We start from the raw sequence: 25,403 nt of genomic DNA on the forward strand, positions 1-25,403 counted from the left end.
CAAATATGAAAAGCACTCGCGAAATCAAGCGGTGTCCATGGCTGAAATGGACCCAACACTGAGAACATGATGAAATATTAGAAATGTTATTGTGTGAATATAATTGTCTTAGTTTACACAAAACGACGAATAGTTCAAGGCATCACGTCCACTAATTGCCAAGTAAATCCGATTATATCTTACTAACGAATGTTCAAAGCCAAAAGCTACCTATCATGATGCAATAATATTTTGCTAGAACGCTATTTGTCGAGTCAACATAGTCACATGCAATAATTTTCATTCATGTTGGGAATTGTTAGAAAAATGAGTTTTGTACTCATTTAGAATCGATAAAATAATTTGAACGAGCTACGTAGCGAACATAATTATTTCTCGATTACCAATTAAGGTGAATAATGAATTAATTGAATTCAAATTTTATCGAGTGAAAAGATTTAATCGAAATGATTACGTAATATTATATAATATATATATATATATATATATATATATAATTAAATTCATGAATGTGGCGTCTCTTTGGATTTGGTTCAATTATATAGTGGTGTTATGAAGTGGTGTATCATTTCATGAAAGCTTTTCATTTTCTATAAATAGGTGATAGGTCCACCCTCATTTACATTAATCACATATTTCTCTTCTTCTCATTTCTCTCTAATTTAGTTCTATATGCGAATTTTTAAGCACTAACGCTTAAAATTCAAATTTTCAAGATATAAAATCTTGAGTTTTGATTTTCTAAGCTTTTACGCTTAAATTCAAACTTTGAAATTAAATTCGAGAGTTGTCTTCTAGTTTTGAGTTTTTTAAGCATTTGTGCTTAAATCCAAGTTTTGCAACATTTAAACTCTTGGAATTTGATTTTTAAGTTTAACGCTTAGAATTCGAAATGAGAAAGTTTGCATACAATATTGATAGCGTTCTAAACATTTCAAGTTCGTGCGTCTTTAAAATTTGTAGTGCTACTACTTTGAAGCCGTTTTCGTTGTATCTTGGGAAACGAATTGTCAACAGCCGTAAGGACCGGGGCAGGGCAATATCATTTTAAGGAAAAAGATTCAAACTCTTGCCTCGACTATTTTCTCCTAGCCATTTGGTTCACCCGTTTATATCTCTTGATTTCCCAAGATAAAAGAATATCATACCAACATTTTTAACATAAAAAATGATATGTTTTCATAAATTGAATATTCTCTAAATTTTTTGAACAAAAACTACTTTTAAAATTTTCATATATTCTCTAATTTTTTTGAACAAAAACTACTTATTACAAAAAAATATATTCAAAAACTGCATACATACATATCATATGCGAATAGGATTACAGATAATGACGATGACAATTTATCATTCCTAATTTTTTTTTTAAAAAAAAATATTATATTTTATTTACGATATTTTAGAACAAGCCGACAAGTTGTATGAAAGAGACCAATCCGTAAACCCAATACATCGACTGTGGTACTTTGTACTTTCATTTCCTTTTATTGTCCGTCCTGCTCAGCCATGGAAGAAGGTGGCTGAAAACCCTAAGCTTGGTCTCTCTCTCTCTCTATGCATGCGCTAACCATTCTCGAAGAGGAAGGAAAGGTAAAATCTGCAACAATTGAAAGCCCTATCTGGCTTGAATTAGTTTCTCTCTCTCTCTGTGACCGATCGGAAGCTCCCTTTCCGCAGAGACTGCAATTTTGGCTAGCTCTTTTTTTTGTAAGGTAATATTTTAACCATTTATTTGTCCGTTTTCTTCAGAGAGCGAGGACGGATGGGTTTTCATGTTCCAAAGAACGGGAATTTGAAATGGAATAAAGAGTTGTTTTCAGTACATAATGTATTGTAGGTTGGTCAATTTGTGATTTTTATTGCAGTGCTGTATGTAGTCCTACGGTACCATTGATACTCAAAGAAATATATTGGTGAACTGAATTACGCGCTGTTTGTTGTGTGTAGGAGTGTGTGGCTTAAAAACTGGATTAATTTCAGATTTCCTCTCAAGTATGAGCACATAAGTTAGGTTGTCTGTGTGCTTATGTGTCTCCTTGAGAGCTTATGTGCTCATGGGGCTCACATGTCCCCAAACATAGTCACGTTGTCTAGTAAACTCGTAGTTTCTGGGAGGACACGTTGCATTATATTTTTGTATTCGGTGGGCTGCAAAGCATCTCATATGCCGGAAAACTCACACACTACTAAACACTGGAGATGGGAAAGAAGTGCTGACATTTTGGAAGAAAATAAATTTCCTACTTCATCCAATTTCATCGCTTTCGTTAATTAAAATGATTCTTCTGGAACTCATCTGAAATTATAATTTGCGTTATATATTAACGCTTCTCTATGCCTAAGGTAATGTAAAACATACTCGTATGAGATACTTTGATAGATATATACAAGTATAAGGATGTAGACACAATTATTATTTATTGATTTTCTTGTGATGTGTTATTGATATATTTGAGTATAATGATGTATACATAATTATTCCTTTCCTTTTTACTGTTGCTGTTATGTACATGAAAATCTCCCTCTTTCTCATTAGTGCCTGGTGTGTAACAATTTCAGGGGGTAGAAATGAGCTGGAGAAGAGTAGGAAAGTCATTGCAGCAAGTGGCGGCACACACTTTACTTTTCAATTTCACTCTTTTGCTAGTTCTGAAGCTTGATCACACAGTTACCTGCTCTTGGTGGTCTGGTTTCTTTTTCCACTTCTTCTTTGACCTACTTATTACTTTATTACGATTTGCGTCCTATATTGAGTATCTATCTGCAACTGTACTCGCCATTCATTTTGTTTATTAGGATCTAACAAAACTTTGCTATTGTCTTCATCTATATGTGATATAAACCTAACTTTCTGCATAATTTTACTCAAGCAGATAAAACATGTCCCTTCAAAGCAACCCCTCATGTTTAGGCACTTTTGTGCAGGGTGATCTTTTTTCCACTTTGGCTGTTTCACGCAGTTGTTGCTCGAGGGAGATTCTCTCTACCTGCCCCATCTGTTCCTCATGGTCGCCATGTATGACAACATGTCAAATGAGAATTTTAGGAATGCATTTATGAAATCATACAACTTTGTTAGATTAGCAGAGGTTGCGTCTTTCTGCAATATCAAGTAAAAATTCTGATGAATTTAAATTATATTTTTTCTTATGTTTTCTTTTAAAACTTGTGAATAGTGGGCCCCATGTCATGCTGTGGTTGCTGTGCCACTGCTTGTCGCTTTCGAACTGCTCCTTTGTATATATCTCGAGAGTACAAATGGTAAGGAAGCAAAACCACTAATGAATTTTAGCATGCTCTGAGTTTTACTTTTAAAGTAATTATCTCCATCCTTTTAATATGCAATTGTGTTAATTTTCATGAAAACAAAAGGAAGATTTGTGCACATGCCTCTAATCTGCTCAGGCCCGTCACATATCAGAGATATGATGATATAATAATTTGCTTTAGCAGTTGCTATTGTTTTTAGTATTAACTTGTTTCTGTGGTGCAGTTAATGGTTTAGCTGCCGTGAATCTGAAAATCGTCTTCCTTCCTTTATTGGCCTTTGAAGTTATTGTCCTTGTCGACAATTTTAGGTACAGCTTTAACTTGAGTGCCCTAGTCTTTCAGTCTGTTTCCTGGTTAAAACAAAAATCATATTTTGGGATATATAACAATAATTTGATTCATGTGGCCATGATTTCCTTAATATGCCAGGCAAAGTATGTTGGAGCTTGAAACAATGATTTGAAAGAAAGAGTACTAATTAGATTCATGCACTGTGATTTTCATTTTTCATCAATATGGTAGACAAAGTATGTGGGAGCTCAAACATATTATTATACATAAAAATTTTATGTACTTTATTCTATTGAACGCTGTAAATAAATGAACATGAGAGTTAAAAAAATGGTGTTTTTAATAATTTAGTCAGGCTCTGTTTCTATCTTTTGTCTATAGTAAATGATCCTTGTCTAGGAAGTTTTGCCATAAAATTGACAAAGAATACCATATTTTTTTGACACACGATCATAATTCATTTCGAATTATCATTGGTATTAGAAATTTACTATTTTTTCCCTTTTGCATTGATGATACAGAATGTGCAAAGCATTATTACCCGGAGATGATGAAAACATGAGTCATGACGCAATATGGGAGACACTTCCTGTGAGTTTTGCTCTTAGTTGAACAGTTGCATTCTTCGTTCCTTTTTATACATTCCTACTAATCAATAGTTGTCATGTTGCTTCTATGCATCTTTTTGCAGTCGGTAAGTGAATATATCCAGTGAAAGGATTAGCCAATAAAACAAATTTATTATTCCCTCAAAAAGTAGTTAGTACATGGTTTAAGATTATACTGTTGTCATTAGTTTTCCCTACTTTCTCAACCCCTGTAACAAATGATTGAGCTTCCATACAAACTTGGGAGCTCTATACGCTGCAAAAAAAGAGCATTCTATATCCACATCTAATACCGATTGGCTTGTAGTGTGGAGTTGAGTTATTGCATCCACATGCTTATCTGTTATGCTTTAAAGATTGTCCACTTGGTCTTGGTGAAGAAATTTTGTTTCTTCCTTTGTTGGCCTTTGTGGAGTAAAATATTACTTATGCACCAAAACACATTATCTAGTGGAGTACTGTAAAAAGTAGTATCACACACTGTACGAAGGCGTGTTTGTTATGCATGCTTTTCCAGAGTTTGCGCACATAATAGGTCCCCTGGATGTGGATTTCAAATCAAGCAGGAGAGGAAATGGTTTGTTGTTTTCAAGTTGTGTCTAAATAACTGAGGAGCACCTGTTGCTGGTGGAGTTGTATGTCCAATTTCATGGTGCTCGCTTGGATATTGCGAGGAGTGCCTCAGGTGGCACAACAGATGGAAATCTTGGAATAAGTTCTTTGGGGACAAATGGAGAGCTCTGATTTGGTTCTGGTACTTTGTTCTGATGAGCATGTTAGGAATAAAAAGAGATGAGACCGTACGACCCCCAAACTGTCCATTTCCAAAAGGATGGGAAATGCGGGTTGTTTGTGAATGTTATGAAGTACCATGAACAAAAGGAGGGAAATATCCTACACTCTTTCTTTTTTTTTTTTGGCTCAAGACCAAGCACTCCTACTTGTAGGAGAGCACAGATTGGTGTCAGTTAGGAGTTCAATTGATGACTTTTGCACTTGTTTCGTGGTGCTGATGTCGGTCACGCATTTTTTTGGTTGTTTCTCGAGTTTTATGTCAATCCCTCTTGTGACTTTTATTTCTGCTATGCAGTTCATGAATTTAGGTCTCTTGCAGGATCTGTCCGTTTTTTCCTTTGATTGTATCATGGTTATACTTGTATTGAGTTTACCAGGAACTTGAAGATTTATTACTAATGACAATTTACTGTGGTTAGCACTTCTGGGTTGCAATCTCAATGATTTTCTTTATTGCGGCAACTGTTTTCACTCTCCTGAAGCTGAGTGGTAAAGAACTCTCTTTCCTTCTCTCTTGTATTTGTCTGAGTTATATAAGTCTCTGGTGGGATCACAAAAAGAGAGAATCTTTATCAAGTTAAACTTGCTTTTGTTTTGCATAAATGCCATGATGTTTTTTCCTGGATTATGATTTTCGTTTTTTATAAAATATTTTTACATTGCAGGTGATGTCGGTGCTCTAGGCTGGTGGGACTTGTTCATTAATTATGGGTACCATTTCCATTTAAAAAGTTTTTCACCTTCGTGCTTTTTGTCGTCAGTGTTTTACTTGCGTGAGAGCTGGTTCATTTGTATTTCTACAGGATCGCGGAATGTTTTGCATTTCTTGTCTGTACCAAATGGTCTAATCCAGTAATTCATAGAAATGTTCGAACTAGAGAGGAAAGCTCGTCTTCTACTGGTATTAGATATGTTGATTGGAATAGTGGCTTGATTATCTCCTCTGAGGATCATTCAACGGATAGAATCTGCAGTCTGCAAGACATTGGTGGACATATCATGAAAATTCCTATTGTTGGTTTTCAAATTCTCCTTTGCATGTGGCTTGAGGTATTAATTATTTGCTTATGCAGAATGTAATTGCAGCAGTTGTAGTGCTTTAGATTTTTTTCAACTAAATGACCAGGGGCTTTGAATTAGGGAACCCCACCCAGTGCTAGAAATGTTCCGCTTCCAGTTCTCTTCTCTCCTATTTTACTAGTGCAAGGAGCTGGAGTCTTATTTGCTACATCTAGACTGGTGGAAAAAGTAGTTCTTTTGCTACGGAGTGAAGCTGACAGAGGATTATATTTGATATACTCTGCAAGAGTTCATGACTGCTTTGGTTTCCTGCACCATGGCTCCAGGTAGTGATTATAGACATGCTATTTGATGGTAGGTTGTTTTAGATTAAAAAACTGGCTGTCTGGGGATGTTTCTTGTGGCGACTACATTAAGTTTGCATTTTTATCTTCAGGCTGCTTGGTTGGTGGTCCATTGATGAAACAAGCAGAGAAGAACAGGCCCGGCTTTTCCATGATGGCATGTCAGGGTAAGACTTTTGACTTGACCATCCATGTTGCGCATGGGATCAATTAAAAACCTGCAGACACCATCCATGCATTCACTTCTGGGTAACAATCAAGTCAACCTATAGTATCCTTGCCCAAATGAGTGCCTAAAAAATGACATTTGTTCTATATTCTGCGAATTTTGTTGGAACATAGTAACTCATTGAGACGAGACATCTTCGTCGACGAGCATGAATGTAAAAGGTTCATGATAAATATAGGCATTTATCGTTTGTAAATAATCAGTAATATGCTAATTATGTTGCTAAATATCGTGCTGCTTCTGTGTTTTCACGTCTACGACTTAATAGCTATGAACTAATAGGTTTTGGCGCAATGACCTAGTAAATAGTTTCATCAACCTAGTGTTACCACTAGGGTTATGACTTGTATGAACTGCAATGGTTACTCCAACAGTTTAAACATTTTTATTACAAGGTAATTTCGTACGTTTCAGTTTCTTCTCTTTTTTGGTCTGAACAATGCTTGAGCATGGTGGTTGGTTTTTAGTTACCTTATTGCTGTTATATCAGCATTAATAGTGTAGAAAGGATTCTATGGGATGACTTAGCATGCTGATTGTTTCTTTTACTGATGAATCAGTTATAACACTTTCTGTGGTTATCCACCTGAGATAGTGAAGAAAATGCCTAAGAAGGACCTCACGGAGGAGGTATCTGATACCTTTTTAGTTACATATCTTTGTTTTACGGTCGCTTACCGAGGTTCTTCTTATTGGTTTCCATCCTTGAAAGTATTGCAAAATGCATCACCATTTTTGTTGTTCGTTTTTAGGTTTGGAGGCTTCAAGCAGCACTCGGTGAGCAAACTCAAATTACGAAATTCAGGCAGCAGGAGTATGAGAGACTCCAACATGTAACGATAAAATCCCGATTTTTGGTTTTGGCACACTTGATTATCCCTGGTCACACTTATACAATTCTTTAATTATCCTTACTCCAAGAATCTCTATGTATTCAGAAGTTTAAATTGTTTTAAGTGTGGCCCAGTTTCTCCAATAAAAAAATAATGAAAGATTACTATATGAATGAGGGAGATCTCTTTATATGTTTGATGTGAGCTGCTGTGTGTTATGTGCACTGGTCATAGAGCATCTCATAAGAAATCATGTTGCCATCTAAGTCATGTTTGTGGAAATGACAAATGCTTTTGGTATGTGAACTGATTTATTTTTACGCACTCCTCGCGATAGAACATAAAAGTAGTGTGGAGGTTAACCATGCCATTTCGCTTTTAGTGAATATTGCTTTTTACATTTAATATGATGCTCGACACAAGTCAATTTGTACAACCACCTTTATGGCTTTTCCTAATGCTGCTGCCAGGAAAAAATTTTGTGCAGAGTCTGCTTCGAGGGAGAGATCAGTGTTGTACTTCTTCCATGCAGGCATCGCATTTTATGCATGTAAGTGACCGAGTTTCATATTTTGCAGTAAATCTTAGGCTCCACCTGGATTCTGGAGGATTTGATTTCAAATGTCCGTAAGAGTAAGAATTTGAAATTTATCATCGTGATTAAAAAATTACTAAAACATAATAGTTCAAGAATTTTCAATCCAGAGATTTAGAGATTAAACAAACTTGAGTGGATTCATTTAAATGATTCGAAATCTTTTCATTCGAAATCCCTACATTCTGATGCAACTTTAGCGAATCATTCCTGACAAGTTGGCAATCATATGTGCTTTTTTATTGCATATAAAGTTTTCTTTAATTTCATACAGCACTTGTTCAGAGAAATGTAAGAAATGCCCCATCTGTCGAGTTTGCATCGAAGAGCGGTTACCTGTGTATGATGTATAGCCATTGTATTATCAACATTATCCGTGAAGAGCAGCAACTAATGATGGGTTTTGTTGACACAACTAACAGTAGCAAGAGTTGGGACTTTGGAGATAGCAATCTGCTCGGTTACATAACGAGTACCTATATATATACATATAGATATATACACACACATTAGCTGCCGACACATGATGCAGAAATCGCGTGTCTTTAAACAAAGGTTATATGTATGACATACATAATTGTATGACTGCTATTAGCTAAAGGTACTAGGTTGAAGGTGGTAGCTTTGAGTACTATTATGCTTGAGGGTATTGTCTTAACATGTTGAAGGTTTGATTGATTTGAGGTCCACTTATTTAGGTATTTTTCATTTAAAATTGTATTATATGGGCTAATTATCAGTGGATGAAAATCATTCTACCTTAAATTTTCTTTTGTCGGAGTCCTAAACAGTTAAATAAATGTTATCTCCGTAAGAAGTGCATGTATGTTCACTCCAAATGCGTATTAACATTAAATTCACTGATGCTAAAAAAAATTAAGACCCCTTAATTCTTACCATTTCTCTTCTCCGGTATCTTTCTGATTGGCAGTTCCTTACACTTACTGTCCGCGTGGTGAAGTGTTTGTCTGCTGCTTCTTTTTTTAAAAAATAAAAAATAAAACATTTAATCTGGTTGTTAGAGATTAATCTGATTGTTCTAATATTTTAAATTTTTTGAACACATTAAAAAATTATAAATTAATGATAGTTAATAAAGGAATGAATGATTAATTACTTTGTGTTTATAGTCTTATACCCGACCATAATGCAAATATTTATCCTCAAAGGTTTTGGAAGTCACTAATTTCTCAAATGGATAGTTTTCGATTTCAAGGCTCAATACCTGCAGTGGGGGATTGAAGTACCTTTAACAAAAGTTTAATTCGAGATCATCTCCAGTTGAGTCAGTTAAAACAAAAATTGGAACTTCAAATATTTATTTCGAGTCTTCAAAACAACCCCTCATCTCGGTGTTGAATATGGAGATATCAACTTTAGACATCATATAGACAATAGTAAATCTAAAGTTGATATTAATGAATATGCAATCTCCATTTCAGGTATATCAACAGAACTGAGAGAAATTGAAAAGAAGAAGACATTAACCCAGCCACAATTCGGGTTGATGTAGCAGAAAAATATCTCAAGATATGAATGAAACTAAATTCATATCCAAATTAGGACAAGACATAGTATGAATTCGGGGGTCTTGCCTCAGTTTATACTAAATCACTCAGCTTCTCAGAAATTTCAAGATTATCTAAGTGGATTTAGGAAGCAGTACACGAGACATGGACAAACAATGACTATTTTTCTAGATGAGATATTTTGGAGCTATACTTTTTCAGTAAAACACTAGAGCAACAAGAAAATGTTTAATAGAAGCTTTTCATTTTATCAAGCTAAGCAGATTAGATACAAATATTCAGAAATTTATCAAATATCCTGCAACCGAAGAAACACTCATGATTGATTCATTAACTGAAGATGAAATATCTACTAGAAGAGCATGTGGTCCATAGGGTCTGTCTAACTGAGATGACCAAAGAAGAATTTACATTTAAGTTTTATCAGTATTCTGTAAATGGATCTTTTATGTTAAATATTATGACAGGAAAACAACAAGTTTTGTAGAAGACTTATCTCAAAAGAAAAGAAATCTTTTGTTGAATAACAAGCTGTTGGGGAGCAAAAAAACTCGTCAGAAATTCTGTAACACGAATCATGTGGGAAAATGGTCAGAATAAATCTACCCAGAATGCTAGAACAAGAATGAGCCAGAATTTGGAAAAGGTTTTCGGCCAAGATCTGATTGAAAGCATAATATAGAAACAAGCCTAAGTGGTGAGCGACTACACAAAAAACAATTTTCTCGGAGACTATACAAAAGCAGAAGATTTCCCGACAAAGATAAAACAGACATGTGATTCAAACGCTCCATTAGCGGAGGATAAAGCACCAATAAAAGACGATTTCACTAATTAGTGGAAAAGAGACTACTCAACCACTCATGAAGACATGTAATTAATTAGTGGTTGAAAGGACCATCACTCACAAGATGTTGTCGGCCACAATTGGCAGAATAATTCACAAGATTTGAAATTCGAATTTCAAATCCACTAGAACTTCTATAAATACCAAACCACAAGGAAGATGAAGACATCATTCAATCTCTTCATTTTTCTCTAAGAATAAACTTGTAATAGTTTTCTTTAATGTATGTGTGTTGTAATTATGACTACTATAGGTAGATAAGCAAGTTACTTCTCTTCTACAAGATATTACTATGTACTAATAAATTGTATGTTTGAATAAAAAGGTCAATGCTTACTGTCCTTCTCATGTATTATTTTCAAATCAAACTACTTTACCATACACCCTGAAGTAGGAGACGAAACATGGTTGTGTTAGGTGCTGTTGAATAAATCTACGTCAGGAACTATCTGTTTTCTATAAATTCTGGTTGATACAACCCGATGACACTCTAGTCAAATAGGTAAATTGTTCAATTGATTATACGGAAGCATGATGAGCCATTACAAAGTCAATTATATGAAACATGATATATATGTTGAAAATCTTGTGTAGCTGCATGTCTTTGGACTATATGCATTTAAGAACATGCTCGATATATATAAAAATGTCACATACCATAATTATAAAGATTGAGTATATTTTTGAAAATTTTAAAAAATTAGAGAGTTCAAACAAACATTTGAAAGAATAAAGAATGAGAAAAAAATTATGTTGGACTTTAACCCTATTGATATTTTACCCTTATTTTAAATCAAGTCAACTTTTACAAACATATTTTAATTCAACTTGAAATTTGATTTATTGGAAAAGTCAAATTTATATCAAACAATAATGGAGTTGATTTCGACAAATTCGCAGAATCACTCCCACATATTAATCATTATTATTTATTTATTTCTTGAATATATTATTTCTATAATTTTTCCATACAAAATTATTAAAGTTAATACATATTAAATAACTTTAATATGTAAACGCGACACCAAAGTTTCTTTATAGTTTCACCTTTCATAATTTTCTGTGTTAGTTTATTAATAATTTTTATACATTTCTCTCTATTTTTTTCTGATTTTTTTCTTGAATTTATTTCTAATTTCTCTAAAAATTTAAACTATCTCAATCAATTTTATCTAATAATTAATATATAAGTATCATATAGATATTATATAGATATATATGTATATATCACATTATATATAAAAAAATAATATGACATGTATTACGTGTTACAGAACATTAGTATAAATTATTCATCAGTTCGATTACGACATATTCAATAATTTTGATTGTTTCTTTTAAAAATTAAACATTTACAAAAATAAAGCATTGTGGGTTATTTTAATATTTTTATTTTAGTAAATGATAAAATGACAAAATGATTTATAAGTAAAATATGATTTATAAGTAACAAGCTTTCACGGATTATTATTATTTAATATTTTTGTTTTAGTAAAATGATTTATGTGTATAAAAAAAAATTGGTTCAAACCGCAAAAATCGACAAAAATAACAAAATGCTTTATAATTTAAAAATGGCGTGGACTGGAAAAATAGGTCCTCCAATTTAATTAAAATAAACTTAAAAAAGGGAATCATGTCAATAATACACGGATTAATTAAATTCATTATTGCTCCACGCATCTTCACAGTAAAATTTTGTAAAATAATAATCGATAAATTAATAATCTCTCTAAAATAAGGCAAAAACTTATGTGAGACGGTCTCACGAATCGTATTTTGTGAGATGAATATCTTATTTGGGTCATCCATGAATAAATATTATTTTTTATGCTAAAAGTATTAATTTCTATTGTGAATATCGGTGGGGTTGATATAAAAAATTAATAATTCTATAAAAACATAAAAATAACTAGAACAACTTAATAAAATATGATTATGCTTTTTTTTTCTTCTTGAAATTTAAATCTTGTAATATACTTTCTATCGTTGTTTGTTTTGTATGGAGACTTTTATTTGATTAGTCAATATAATAAATATTATTTAATTATTAAAAAGAATGAATATTATTTACTTATTTTTATAAATATAGATATTGTTGGGTGCAATAATTGTCCCTGTTTGGTTGAGCGATCGAACCGTAGTGCTTGAGCTATTGTGCGGTTTAAAAGATTTGAGTTGCACCATTACCACTAGCTATATCTTTTGGTAAAGCGGTAAACACTCGGTCCTACGAATGGTATCAAAGCCAAGGTCACGAGTTCAATTCCCGTTGATTGCAAGGAGTGCAATTATTGGGAGGGAGATTGTTGGGGCAAATAATTGTCCCTGCTTGGTTGAGCGATCGAACCGTGGTGTTTGAGCTACTGTGCGGTTTAAAAGATTTGAGTTGCACCATTACCACTAGCTATAGCTTTTGGTAAAGCTGTAAGCACTCGGTCCTATAGACATATTTGTGTAATAAATTTTATTTTTTTATATTGATTCAAAGATTATATAATCACATAAACACAATGTTTTTTTATGTGATTTAATTTATGTTCAATAAATAAATATATTCTTTAAAATAATAAATTCTATCTAAATTAATAAAATTACATTATCCCAACATTATTAATTTATAGAAGTTTTACTGTATATAGATGTTTATCAAGATTGAATCTAGAAATCTCCCTCTTTTGTTTTGTAGACATTTTTATTCTTCATTTGTTTGTTTTATATTATTTAAAATTCACGCGTTGACAACTAATGTATAATATAAACAAAATTTTTATGAATTCTGTATTTATTTTATTTTATTTTTTAATAACGTGTTATGATAATATTTTTCAATATCATTAGATTATAATTTTGTTTGTTGAGTTTGTTTCCAACTTCGTTCGACCGGATGCTAAAAGCTTATGTATAATAATTAATATTTTTTATTAATTGTATTATTTGTTAATTATATGTTGTGATAATTTTGTAGAAATATTTTCGGGTTTTTAATTAAGTTTATAGGCCTCTATAGAAACTATTTCGTATCCGTTATTGTTTTACAAAAATTGTTAACTCAAGCTATTATAGAAGTCTATTGCAGGCCTTTATAAAGCATTTTAAACTTTTATTTTCAACCAATGTAGGACAAAATATCACAATAATCCATCTTTCAGAACGCGATGTCCTCATCGCGGCTTGTCCCTTGATCCACCAGTTCTGGGAATCTAGAGATGACTCCTACAATTTCAAGAAGCCGCACCCGTGATGTAGGACTTTGCCCCGCAAGTTCAAAAGATTGCTCCCATCCACATAACACTTGCCCCTGCAAAACGCTTATTTCCGGTGTGCCTATTGGTGACCGTCTCTGATATAGAAACTTTATAAAGCTCGAGCCGCGCATTTGTACAATAGATTTCTATAGAAACTATTCGTTTGCGTCCTCTTTTACGAAAATGGTTAACTCAAGTTGCTATAGAAGTCTATCGTAAGTAGGGATGTACCGTTTGCGAGCTATTCGAAACTCGGCTCGATAAAAAGCTTGTTTGAGTTCATTTTTTGATCATATCAAGCCAAGCTCAAGCTCGATTTCGAGCTCGAAAATTTAATCAAAGTAAGCTGAAGCCTAAGGATATTTGGCTCATGAGCTCGCATACATGTTCGATAATAGACTCGCGAACTCGAGTTCAGCTTGTTTAGGTGGCTCGAAAGCTCGAGCTCAGCTCATTTAGGTGGCTCGTAAGCTCGAATTTGACTCATTTGTTGAGTTGACAAATAAAAGTATTATTACTAAATTCAATGGAAGGAATTGAACACAAAACTTAGTTGAACAAAAGATGAATTTACACCACATAGTCACAATTACATTTTTTTTTATCTTACTTGCATATCATTATACTAAAATGTTCTTTAAAACATAATAAATTAGCAAAAATACACGAACTTATTCTTTTTTCCCAAAAAAATTATATCACCAAATCATGTACACGTTGAGTAACTTTACAAATTATTATCCTAAAATATTATATTAAATCGAATAAAATGAATTTATATTGATTAAAAAATAAAATTTATTTGAAACACTACGAATGAAGTATTAAAGGAGTGAAATTATTGCAATGTTATTTATATGGTGATATCAGCATATGACAAATATTTGTTATCTTGATGCTAGATGTATCATTTTGGGATGTTCAATAATATAATGAGTTTATGTTTTTTAATTGTTATTTTTGTCGTTTTGGTTATTTATGAATGTATTTATATTTTTATGTTTGATTTAAAATTAGTTCATAGATGGATTTAATTTTTAACAAGCTCGAATCAAGCTCAATTCTATGCTTTACGAGCTCGAAAACGAGTTGAGCTCAAGCCATACTTGTTAAACATGATAAACGAGTTATTAATGAATCAAGCTCGAGTTTGAATTGATTAAAATAATAAACGAGTTTTTAACGAGCCGAGCTCGAGCTTTTCTCGAGTTTAGTAATTTCAATACAAACCGAGCTCGAGCCTGAGTTCGAGCCGGATAATAGAAGCTTGAATCGAGCTCGAGCCTCAAACAATCTTAAACGAGCCAAGCTCAAGTCTGATACTGTTTGGTTTGGTTTGGATCGTTTACATCCCTAATCGTAAGCCTTTATAAAACATTTTAAACTTTCATTTTCAACAAATGTGGAACAAGGGTATCACACAATCAAAATATAGTGATTCTAAAGACTTAAAAAACTTATTCAAGTGGTAACTAGTACACAATAAAAGAGATGATTACATTTATGATTTGTAATTTACATTATTCTCAGTTTTTGTCATGTTAAAAATGAATATGCATTTTAAATCTCATAAAATACATTTTTCTTAGTTTTGGTCATGTTAACATTGCATTTGCATTTTTAGTCTTTTAACTTATATTATATTTTCAATTTTGGATTTTTTATCGGAGTATGTATTGCTTTCTTCCAAATAATATTTTAAAAAAATCACAACAGATATGCAAATTTCCTTCAAAAAGTTCATATTAGCATTCAAATTTGCCATATAATCAAATTTCTATATACACGATAGACTCCAATAAAAAAAAAAGACAAAAAAAACATGCAAGTTAAATGATTAAAATTTCAAATTCATCGTTAACAAGATCAAAAAATAAAAAAACATGCGACTAAAAATGTAAAACACACTCTTAACAAGACCAAAAAATGAAAAAAAATAACATGCAAGTTACCGGACTAAAGTTTGCCATATCTATTTATGTTTCTTCTTACACATGAGGAAGAGAAATACTTCGAGTCTATGCTGGTTATTTGCATCAGGACTGTCACCACATGTTTGCCATATCATGTTCTCTGTTATTCGTTTTGATTTTTCATTTACTTACTAAAGTTTGATAAGTCTACTAGCCGTTCTTAGTTTGTAAGCAATTGTTTGTTTGTTTGTTAGTTATTCATTATTCTATAAATTGTAAAGCTTCTGGAGTGAATATTGTAGAATTATTAGCTTTCTTTACCAATATATCTCTCAATATTCTCATATTTTTTGTGTAAAGATATTGTTTCATATATTTATTCTTTAATCTTGAAACTATCGGTCTATAACCTCTGCCAACTCCCATTGGAAGAGGCCATTAATTTCAATCTATCCTGCAAATGCAGTTGGATTGAATGAAGCCTGAATACTTCAAAATCCCATAAATGTTGGAGTAGAGTGATCAAATGTACAACAGCTAAAAATACATTACAAATTTTCTGACACGAACAGTGTTGCATTTTCTATCGCATGTCTATAGAACATAATCCATGTCCTTGAAATATCTAAAAGTATATTATCACCCAGATATCCTCCATTTTTATATACACTAAGAAAGTGCATGTGCATTACACGTGGTTGATTAACAATGAAAACAAAATTACGGAATTTAGATATTGTTTAAAATCGTTTGAACAACATCATGTTTAAGAGTATTTGTCAATCTAAACAGATCAAAACACAATGGATAAAATATCATCATGACCATAAATATATATGTTCACTTGTTCATATGACAAACTTTTCAATCAACCTGATTATGACATAATAACAACTCTACCAAATCAGAAAAGACATTTTTTTATCCAAATATCATTAATAAAATAAAATAATAAATATAAATTAATAGATTAATGGATTTTACCAATGGAAAAACCACAATGTACTTAAATGAAGTACACAAAAGGTGATACTAAAGGTCACAAGAATATAATAAATGCATGAACAAAAAATAAATACCACAAGACATCAATTTCTGCCAACATAAATACAATTGAATGATAACTACTAAAATGAATTAAATCCTATTAACTTAACATGGACAATGACTAAAAAATGCCACAAAGAGGAAAAAACAAGGTGAAAATAGTAAAAAAAACGAATGTCGCGAAGAAGAAAAGCATGCAGAAAACAATAAAAAAAACGAAGAAGAATGATAAAATAAGTGAAAAAAGAATACAAAGATAATACTTAACTTAACATGGACAGTGACTAAAAAACAAATGCCACAAAGAGGAAAAAACAAGGTGAAAATAATAAAAAAGGTCACAAGAATATAACAAACACGTGAACAAAAAATAAATGCACAAGACATAAATGTATACCAACATAAATACAATTGAATGATAACTACTAAAATGAATTAAATCTTATTAACCTTAACATGAATAATGACTAAAATAACCACATCAACTATGTCAAAATGCAAAACAAGAGGTCATAATAGTAAGCTCACAAATGGAACTCATATATTTACAGTGCACAAGACATAAATTTGTACTAACATAAATACGTACAATTGAATGATAACTACCAAAATGAATTAAATCCTATTAACCTTAACATGAATAATGACTAAAATAACCACATCAACTATGTCAAAATGCAAAACAAGAGGTCATAATAGTAAGCTCACAAATGGAACTCATATATATATAGATATATATATATATATATATAGATTACATGAAATAAAACAATATTTATGTTGCTAGATATTTGAAGTGCTAATTATCTTCACCTACCTTCATCCACAGATGAATATGAAATCGAGTTTCTAGAGTATTCGTCGATAAAACCAGTGTCTTGATCTGAATCCTTATTAGCACCAGTTTGGATACTCGCATTGCCAGTACTGGTGGTAAAAGCATCAGAAGTATTGGTCGTGGTAGTCCATCGGCCTGCACGACCATGAACACCTGGTTTTCCAGGTCTAGGTAAAGTGAATGAATTACTCAAAAGAGTGAGCTGAATGGAATTCATTTCTGGCCTATCTGCGACGATGGCTTGGCAGCATAAAAGTCCTAAATGAATGCACACTGCTGCTTCTTCAGGATTGAACTTTTGTAGGCTTGCATCAACTAGTTCCAATGATTTCCCAGCTTGAAAGAGTATCCAGGCCTAGAAAAGAAATTAACAAGATGTCATCATTAAATGAGGTTCGAACACAACCAGCCAATATATAGATATGATATCTGTGGACTTCGTGGAGCCTGATATATATATATATATATATATATTTTGAGTATAAATGATGTATCTAGTATTCATGAGGGTATTGTGTTAAAAAAAAAATATTCATGAGGGTATTTAAGCAAAAATTGGGAGCGGAGACGCAAGCAGCTGGGCTCAAATGTAGAAGACCTCTCCTATTAAGGGAGAGGCAATCAGCCGGGCTCAAAGGGCCGTCAGATTCAGCACAGCTTCAAAACCTTAGAAAGGCTAAATATGAGATTCTCTTCTATCGGGCTCTAACTGGAACATCAAAGCTAAATGGTGTTTCGAAGAGCTGGAATTCACATCTTAGATTTCCTTAAAGAGGACGAGATTCTCTTCTTCTGGACTCTAACTGGAACATCAAAGATAAATGATGTTTTCCAAGAGGAGGAATATGTTTGTTATTAAAGGGTATGGTTGAATATGAGATCCATCTTGTTTTATTAGGATAACTAAAGATATAAATTGAATTTTCTTTCAATTCTCCTTTCGAATAAATCACTTGGTTGTCTCAATCTTCATCAAAGGATAGTTGATGGAAGAGGTTTAGCGAAGAACCCAAGAGGATATATTCCTTTAAATGTTTCATGATATTCCTATCTCAAGGTCAATGAGTCCCAAAACTTCTGAAAAGAGGAAATAATGACACAGAGAGCATATGCTTCAGCTAAAGAAACATAATATATACTATTCTGATGTTGCATATTCTGTAACAACAAGTACCAGACATCACTGCGGGATTGATGGGAGTTACCAGGAAGCCATGAAGGATATCCTATAAAACGATGTTCAAATCCTTACAGTATCAAAACTAAAACAAATATTGTTTTATAGCATACATAACCATCTTGTGATCCAATTACCCGTGTATACACTCCAACAGTTCCAACGAAGTAAACAGTAATATTGTTGAATCATGCCAGAACAAGAATCTGAGAGGAATCAATATTCTGTCTTCACGTATTACTTATACACAATGAATCTTTCGTTAAGGTATCTCCCAACAAGCTCATGCGAATGGCCATGTATTATAATTTTTTACACACACATTCTTCTGCTTTGCCATAACCCTGGAGCTAACGGGATCCAACAGTTAAGCTATTTCTTGAGATGTGTTAGACAGCTCCAGTTTCATACAATATTTTTCCAAATGCGGCCCTCGATTTCCTATTGGTTATGGAAGGTTTTCCGAGAAAATTTGGATTTCACATTCAATTTTTCTCTTCTAACTTCCTGCCCCCCAGCAATTAGGGATGAACTCAAACAGTTGAGAGATTGAAGTGTGATACATGTGCAGTTCAATAAGTTTTAAGAGGATAAAATGATCGACAAAAGCTCGCATTTATAAACCTATATCAAAATCATGAGCACGTTCACAAATTTTAAAAAAAATTCTTTTCAGATAGCATCATCCCTAGTATTTCTTTTCACTTCTAACAGATTGGATTGGCAGCACTTTAGATACTCCGATTTATTAGTGATATTACTAGCAAAATAGGAACAAAGGATGCTTCGATCAAATGCAAAAGCTTGTGATATAGCTTTTGGTAAGGATGGAAACTTTCTCCTAATAGATCTCTCCAAAAAATTTCCTCGAAAAACACGCCTTCAATTGCTGAAAAAGTACCAATATCATTATCTGAACTTAATTAAGTAAAAGCACATAAAGACACTCAACTTTTATTGTTACTTACATAATTTACAAGGTCTGCCTTTCCAGCACCAAGTGATCCATCATGATTCTTCCTTCCACTCACAATCTCCAAAATTAAAATGCCAAAACTAAAAACGTCAGTCTTTACAGACAAGTATCCATGCATTGCATATTCAGGAGCCATATAGCCACTGCAATTTAAAAACGATATTAAATTTCAAGAGACTGGTAGAAGAAAATAGAGCATTGAAGGTAGGTACCGCTCCAAGAGAATTAACTCAATAAACTGAGACAGAAAGAGAAGAAGATTGACTGCTTACCGAGTTCCAGAAATTTTAGACGTTTCTAAATGGGTGTCGTCTCCTGGAAACAGCCTTGCCAAACCAAAATCAGCTATTTTTGGATTCAAGTGCTCATCAAGCAAAATATTACTGGCTTTAATATCTCTGTGAATTATCCTTTCAGGGGCTTCTTCATGCAGATAGAGAAGACCACTTACAATACCCTTAACTATTCGAAATCGTTTTGTCCAATCAAGCAGTAGAGACTTCTTTTTATCTGGAAAACTGAACCCGATCATTTCTAATATCTAATTTACTATTGTTACTGCCTACAGAAAAAGTTATTCTAAGAAAAGTTTAAATACCAAAAAGAAAGTGGTCAAGACTCAAGTTTGGTAGGTACTCATAGACGAGCATCTTTTCAGGTCCTTCTGCACAACATCCTAGCAACATGACTAAGTTCCTATGCTGAACTCTTAGCAACAATTTAACTTCATTTATAAATTGAGTTACGCCTTGTCTTGAATTCAAGGACAACTTCTTTACAGCTACTTCTTGTCCGTTTTTCAACAGTCCCTGCAAGGAGAAATAATGTCAAGAAAAAGAGGTGACACATTAATTCTTAAGTTAAGGATAAACATTCTTCCAATAAAACAAACCAATTCTATTCAATTGTGAACAATAATTAAACTGGAAAGGCTTCTGATCAGATCATTCCAAAAAAATTCTTTATTTACAAAAGGACATGTGAATATAATAGATAAACAAAGATTATTCAGAATAAAAGTAAGAACTGAATTGACCAAAACGTTTAGGTTATCCCCTTTCCTGGAAAAAAGATATCATACAACATTAAATGGATTCTTAAGTATCCAATTCTTGGAGCGCCTTATCCACAATCCAGTGTAAAACTATAAGATACTTATATGCGGTTTTTTGGACTAACATATAATTATGATAGTGAAGTATGCCATTGAAACTGTATCCTTAAACACCAGGAAAATTCTCTTAGATCCAGGTAATAAAACCGGAGACAGCTACCTTACACAAAGCTCAACTGAGAAATCACTGAATAGTTGAAACCATTGAAAGTAACTGGCGAGGAAGAAGCGTCTTCCAAATTCATAATCAGTGTAGCAGAGTTTATATTCATTCATCAGAAATTCTCCTTTATGTGGATCCCTGACCCCTCCATTTACATCGAACGCCATATTCCCTGTAATCAAGTCATTTGTGTCCTCAACACTTCGTTAGCTCTATGAGCTACTTGCCCAACAGGTTGACTTGCGCTAGAAGGCGCCTCCCAGACCCTCATGTGAAGTTAGTACCAAACATTAAGCAACCATAATTCTACAAAAGCACTCCAACAAGATTGGATGTATCATCAAAGCGATAAATCTTACAATGACTGATCTTATTCAAGATATTAACTTGATATCCAAATCAAATCCTCCATCCAGAAATAACCAAAAAGATGTCGGTATCCAAAATCATACAAGTTACACCTAACAAGGGTGATTGAGTACAATCTTGGACCGGATAACGCAGTCTCAGACAGAATCAGCATCATAGGTATAATCAATAGGATTCAACATCGAGACAACTTAATCCCTTCATGGAAAGCCGAAAAGCATACCTTGTAGACAGGCCCAAAGCCGCCGTGACCCAGCTGATTCAACTCCGAGAATAAATTGGTGGCAATCTGAAGTTCCTCAAGCTTAAAAAACAAAGAATCTTCAGTTCCATCCGCATCATCTTCTTTACTGGCTCTCGCCGGCCTTCGCAGGCAGCCGCAAAACCCGGAGTATAATCCCATGAAAGCATCAACAAGAAAACTACGGGTTCCTGCAGCATAATCCAGATTGATTCTCGACCAGTAAAATCACGTAGAAAAATTGATTGAAATTCGAGAATTCCAGCCCGTTGCTCCTGCTGAAGGTTGATCTAAAGTTACGCATTGACTAAATGAAGGAAAAGTCAACATTATTTGGTGAAGTCTGGTCAACTAATTATCTCACGTGAATACCAACTCAATTTATATTTGAATTATAAATATTAATTTTAATATAAAAAAATATTTTTTATAAATCGAATAAAAGATTTTCACAAAATTAACTTGAGAAATAATTTTATAGAGGATTTTGTGTATTTAATTTGGCCATTTATTGAAGATTTTTTGTTTGATTTGAAACTTATGCTTTAAACCAAACGCCGAACAGAAGCGAAAGTCGAATTTTGTAATTCAAATATAAATATTAAAATCGAAGTTTATTTCATTCGATTTCAAATTATATATATCACAAAAAAACCCGAAATTTCATTAAATTAATTATTTTATTTATATTTTTAAGATAATATTTAGTGAATGGAGAATCATTTCAAATAATTTTTAGTTTATTGTTATTTATTTAATATATTTAGATTTTATATTTAACTGTTTTACTCAAAAAACAAGTAAAAAGATAACATATTATATTTTACAATATATTTATATTATTAATTTAAATAATTGTACCAAAACCGAAATAAACGAACAGTTTCGGTAAAAAAAATCGAATCGAACTGAATTGAAGAAAAATTGTTCGTATATCAAATTATATATTTCTAAAACTGAAAACCATAAAACTGAATTTGAAAAAAAATCGAATCGAACTTACCGATGAACCATGCTACTAATAAAATCAGAAACAAAAGTCAACGAACTATTGCAACTTGGAAAAATTTGAAAAAACATCATAAAATAACATTGGTTGACCGTTGACGGATTCTAGTTAGAATTGTATTTATTTTTTTTAAAAAAATAAATAAATAAATAAGTAATTGTTGAGCCGCTCCAGCAGGCCAGCGGTCCAGCTTCCTAGAATGAAATTTCCTTTTTTCAAAAAAAATATTCTTAAATGATATTTATACTCCATTATTTTATAATAGGCTTTATTTTTAATTTTTTTTACTATAAGTTGACAATAATAACTTCTAATAAATTTTTTTGTCTTAATTACGTTTGTTAATAACTCTCAATTTTTAAATTAGATTACCATAATTTCTAGTCATCTTAAAAATATAATTAAATTGTCACTATTCATAAACATAAAATAAAAAACAAACAAAAATTAAAAATATGATAAACTAAAATATTTTCTATTTTTATTTTATATTAATATAATGTATTTTTTCTATTTTTTGTCGATCAAGTGATGTTTTGTTTTGTTTTTATAATTTATCATGTTTTCTTATTTCAGTTAATCATAAATATATCCAATAAAAAAATACAGACAATAAAAATCAGCATCTTAAAATAAAATGTTATTTATTAATTTTATCATTTAAATATTTTTTGTAAAAATATTCTTTAAAAAACGTGTCATGAATAAATCTATTTATATCCGTTAGAAAGTAGTCCGATCTTTAATGAATTGCCTCAACTTTTAAGTCATACAAAGGGACCAGGGGTGTAAATGAACCGAATACGTTCACAAACTTTTCGAGCCGATTCGAATAATATTTGGTTCGAATTCGAAATTATCGAATTCGAGCCGAATTCGAACATGTTCGAATATTTTTCGAATCGAATTCGAGCTAAAATTATATTGTTCGATTGTTCGCGAACTGTTTGCGAACTTTAGCATTATATTTAAAAAATAAATAAAATATTATTAAGTATATATATATAATGTTCGAATATATATATAATATTTATATATAATATATATAATATATTATATATAATATTATAATATATAATATATATAATATTATTCGAGTTCGAATCGAATTCGAACTCGAGCCTCAGTTCGAATCGAGTTCGAATCGAAAATAATAAAAGTTTGAGTTTCGAATCGAGCTTCGAATATGTTTATTCGAATTCGAGCTTGAGCTCGAATACTGAAAATTTCATAAAATTCGATTCGATTCGATTCGTTTACAGCCCTAAAAGGGACGAACCATTTCACATAGAATAACGTGAAATTGGTAGGATTAGTGGGACACATGAGCGGCAGAGTCAGATATCAAATATTACTCGGGATAATTTTTTTTTTTAAATACAAAATAGTACATGATATCCCATTGATGGGCCCACTACCCCTGGTCCATCCCTAGTTCAAATAGAAGACAAGCACATCAAGGGCCCATGTATTCTCCTATAAATACCAGGTTTGAGTGTTCAATTAATTCATTCACTATATTATTTTCAGCAGCATCCTTAGCTGCTCCTCCCATATATCCTAAGTCTCTGACTTGAGCGTCGGAGTGGTTACGCCGGGATACCCTTCCGGCCCCCTTCTAACGATCTTATTCGTGATTTCAGGCTCAGGGTAATTTCAAAATCTGCGTCTGGACTAGTGAAACTTGCTGGAATCGGATCCTAAATTCTCCGTGAGTATCAGTACATGTCAATTAATTTCATATCAATTAAATATTTTTTTGGACTAAAATTTTAATTTTATTGGGCTCTGTCTTTCTTTTTCTACTCGAGCAACATGGACTAAATACAAATTTTTTTAACTTTTTTGTCTTTCATCTTTAATTTTAAATTTGAGATACCCGGACTGAATACAATTTTATGTCAAAATCTCAATATAAAAAAATTTAAAATAGAAAGACTTGCTCGAGCTACAACTCGGGTGGGCCATAAGGTGGCTCCACCGTTGGCACACATGGAATCCATGTGTTACTTATAACACCTTTTGTGCCGCTTTTATGACAATTACAATAAAATTTAAATTAAGATCCAACTTCTTGATAAATTTAGTTCAATCATGGATTAAAGTTCACAAACCAGATCAAAGGTTAAACCAAGCCATTAGTTTCCATAACTAAAGATAGGTTTTAACGGGCGGGTCGAATCGGAATCGGTCCAAAATGTGAGGTCCATTTACTCCAACGACAATTAATGATCAAACAATAATGGTTTGATTTAAAACTGCATCGGAAAAAGGTTTAAAATAATTTAAAATTGACCTCGGAGCCTAAAAAAAATTCGGCATGACCTCCCCGTAAGTAGGACATCCCAAAAACTCAAACAACAATTTATATCAAAATATACTCCAACTAGAGTCATTAAAAACAAAACCAAAGTCAACAACCTATAGCCGCACTGGCCAGGACTAAACAGAATTAACACTTACGAATTACTCAACAGATCATAAATATCACAGAGTCGACTCAGAACATCACAAGAGCAACCAAATATCACTACAGATACACGGGGCATCTCCCCGGCAAATAAACTACAATACAAAACTGTGGGGACCCGGACGCTAATCGTGTTCTTAATCATTATTGGGACTAATTAATCAATTATAAAACAGGGTCTAAATTTTTTTTTAAATGCGGAACGTAGTGAAATAAAACATATATACATCTCATTATAAAAGTACAAGTCCTGTACTACATACATTTATTCAACTAAGATTTAACAGCTAATATCAAGTGTCCAACCCTAGTCTCTAATCCAAGTCCGGAGCCTCCACTCTAATCACGATCTTTTCTTATCATCTTCTTGACCCCGATCTTGTCCCATCTGTTGTCATGCACACATACAAACAAGACAACAGCCGGATACTCCGGTGAGAATAAATCTCAGTATAAATAATGTATACATGCAGT

General features: G+C 32.5%; 2 protein-coding genes across 3 annotated transcripts; one reads left to right on the forward strand and one right to left on the reverse strand.

The window, feature by feature from the left end:
• The first annotated feature begins 1,444 nt into the window (after positions 1-1,444).
• LOC142549378 (uncharacterized) lies at positions 1,445-8,664 on the forward strand. 2 transcript variants are annotated; one of them, XM_075658300.1, is made up of 16 exons: positions 1,450-1,593; positions 1,681-1,715; positions 2,563-2,687; positions 2,929-3,019; positions 3,180-3,264; positions 3,497-3,581; positions 4,086-4,155; positions 5,387-5,456; positions 5,633-5,678; positions 5,771-6,017; positions 6,108-6,313; positions 6,424-6,498; positions 7,121-7,190; positions 7,313-7,393; positions 7,864-7,943; positions 8,263-8,664. In XM_075658300.1, exons 3-16 carry the CDS (start codon positions 2,572-2,574, stop codon positions 8,339-8,341), a joined length of 1,401 nt encoding a protein of 466 aa, XP_075514415.1. In that variant the 5' UTR covers positions 1,450-1,593; positions 1,681-1,715; positions 2,563-2,571; the 3' UTR covers positions 8,342-8,664. The 2 variants fall into 2 exon arrangements, with proteins under 2 accessions (XP_075514416.1, XP_075514415.1); XM_075658301.1 differs by having other exon boundaries at positions 1,445-1,715; positions 2,563-3,092.
• An 8,643-nt stretch (positions 8,665-17,307) lies between these two features.
• On the reverse strand, positions 17,308-21,791 carry LOC142549380 (cysteine-rich receptor-like protein kinase 44). The gene is made up of 5 exons (XM_075658302.1): positions 21,433-21,791; positions 20,162-20,372; positions 19,836-20,073; positions 19,556-19,706; positions 17,308-17,765 (listed from the first exon to the last, which is right to left on the reverse strand). The coding sequence occupies exons 1-5, from the start codon at positions 21,610-21,612 to the stop codon at positions 17,382-17,384; spliced, it is 1,164 nt and encodes a 387-aa protein (XP_075514417.1). The 5' UTR covers positions 21,613-21,791; the 3' UTR covers positions 17,308-17,381.
• Positions 21,792-25,403: the final 3,612 nt, after the last annotated feature.

Source organism: Primulina tabacum, chromosome 6, assembly GCF_025594145.1.
Source record: "Primulina tabacum isolate GXHZ01 chromosome 6, ASM2559414v2, whole genome shotgun sequence".
In the NCBI taxonomy this organism is placed as follows: domain Eukaryota; kingdom Viridiplantae; phylum Streptophyta; class Magnoliopsida; order Lamiales; family Gesneriaceae; genus Primulina; species Primulina tabacum.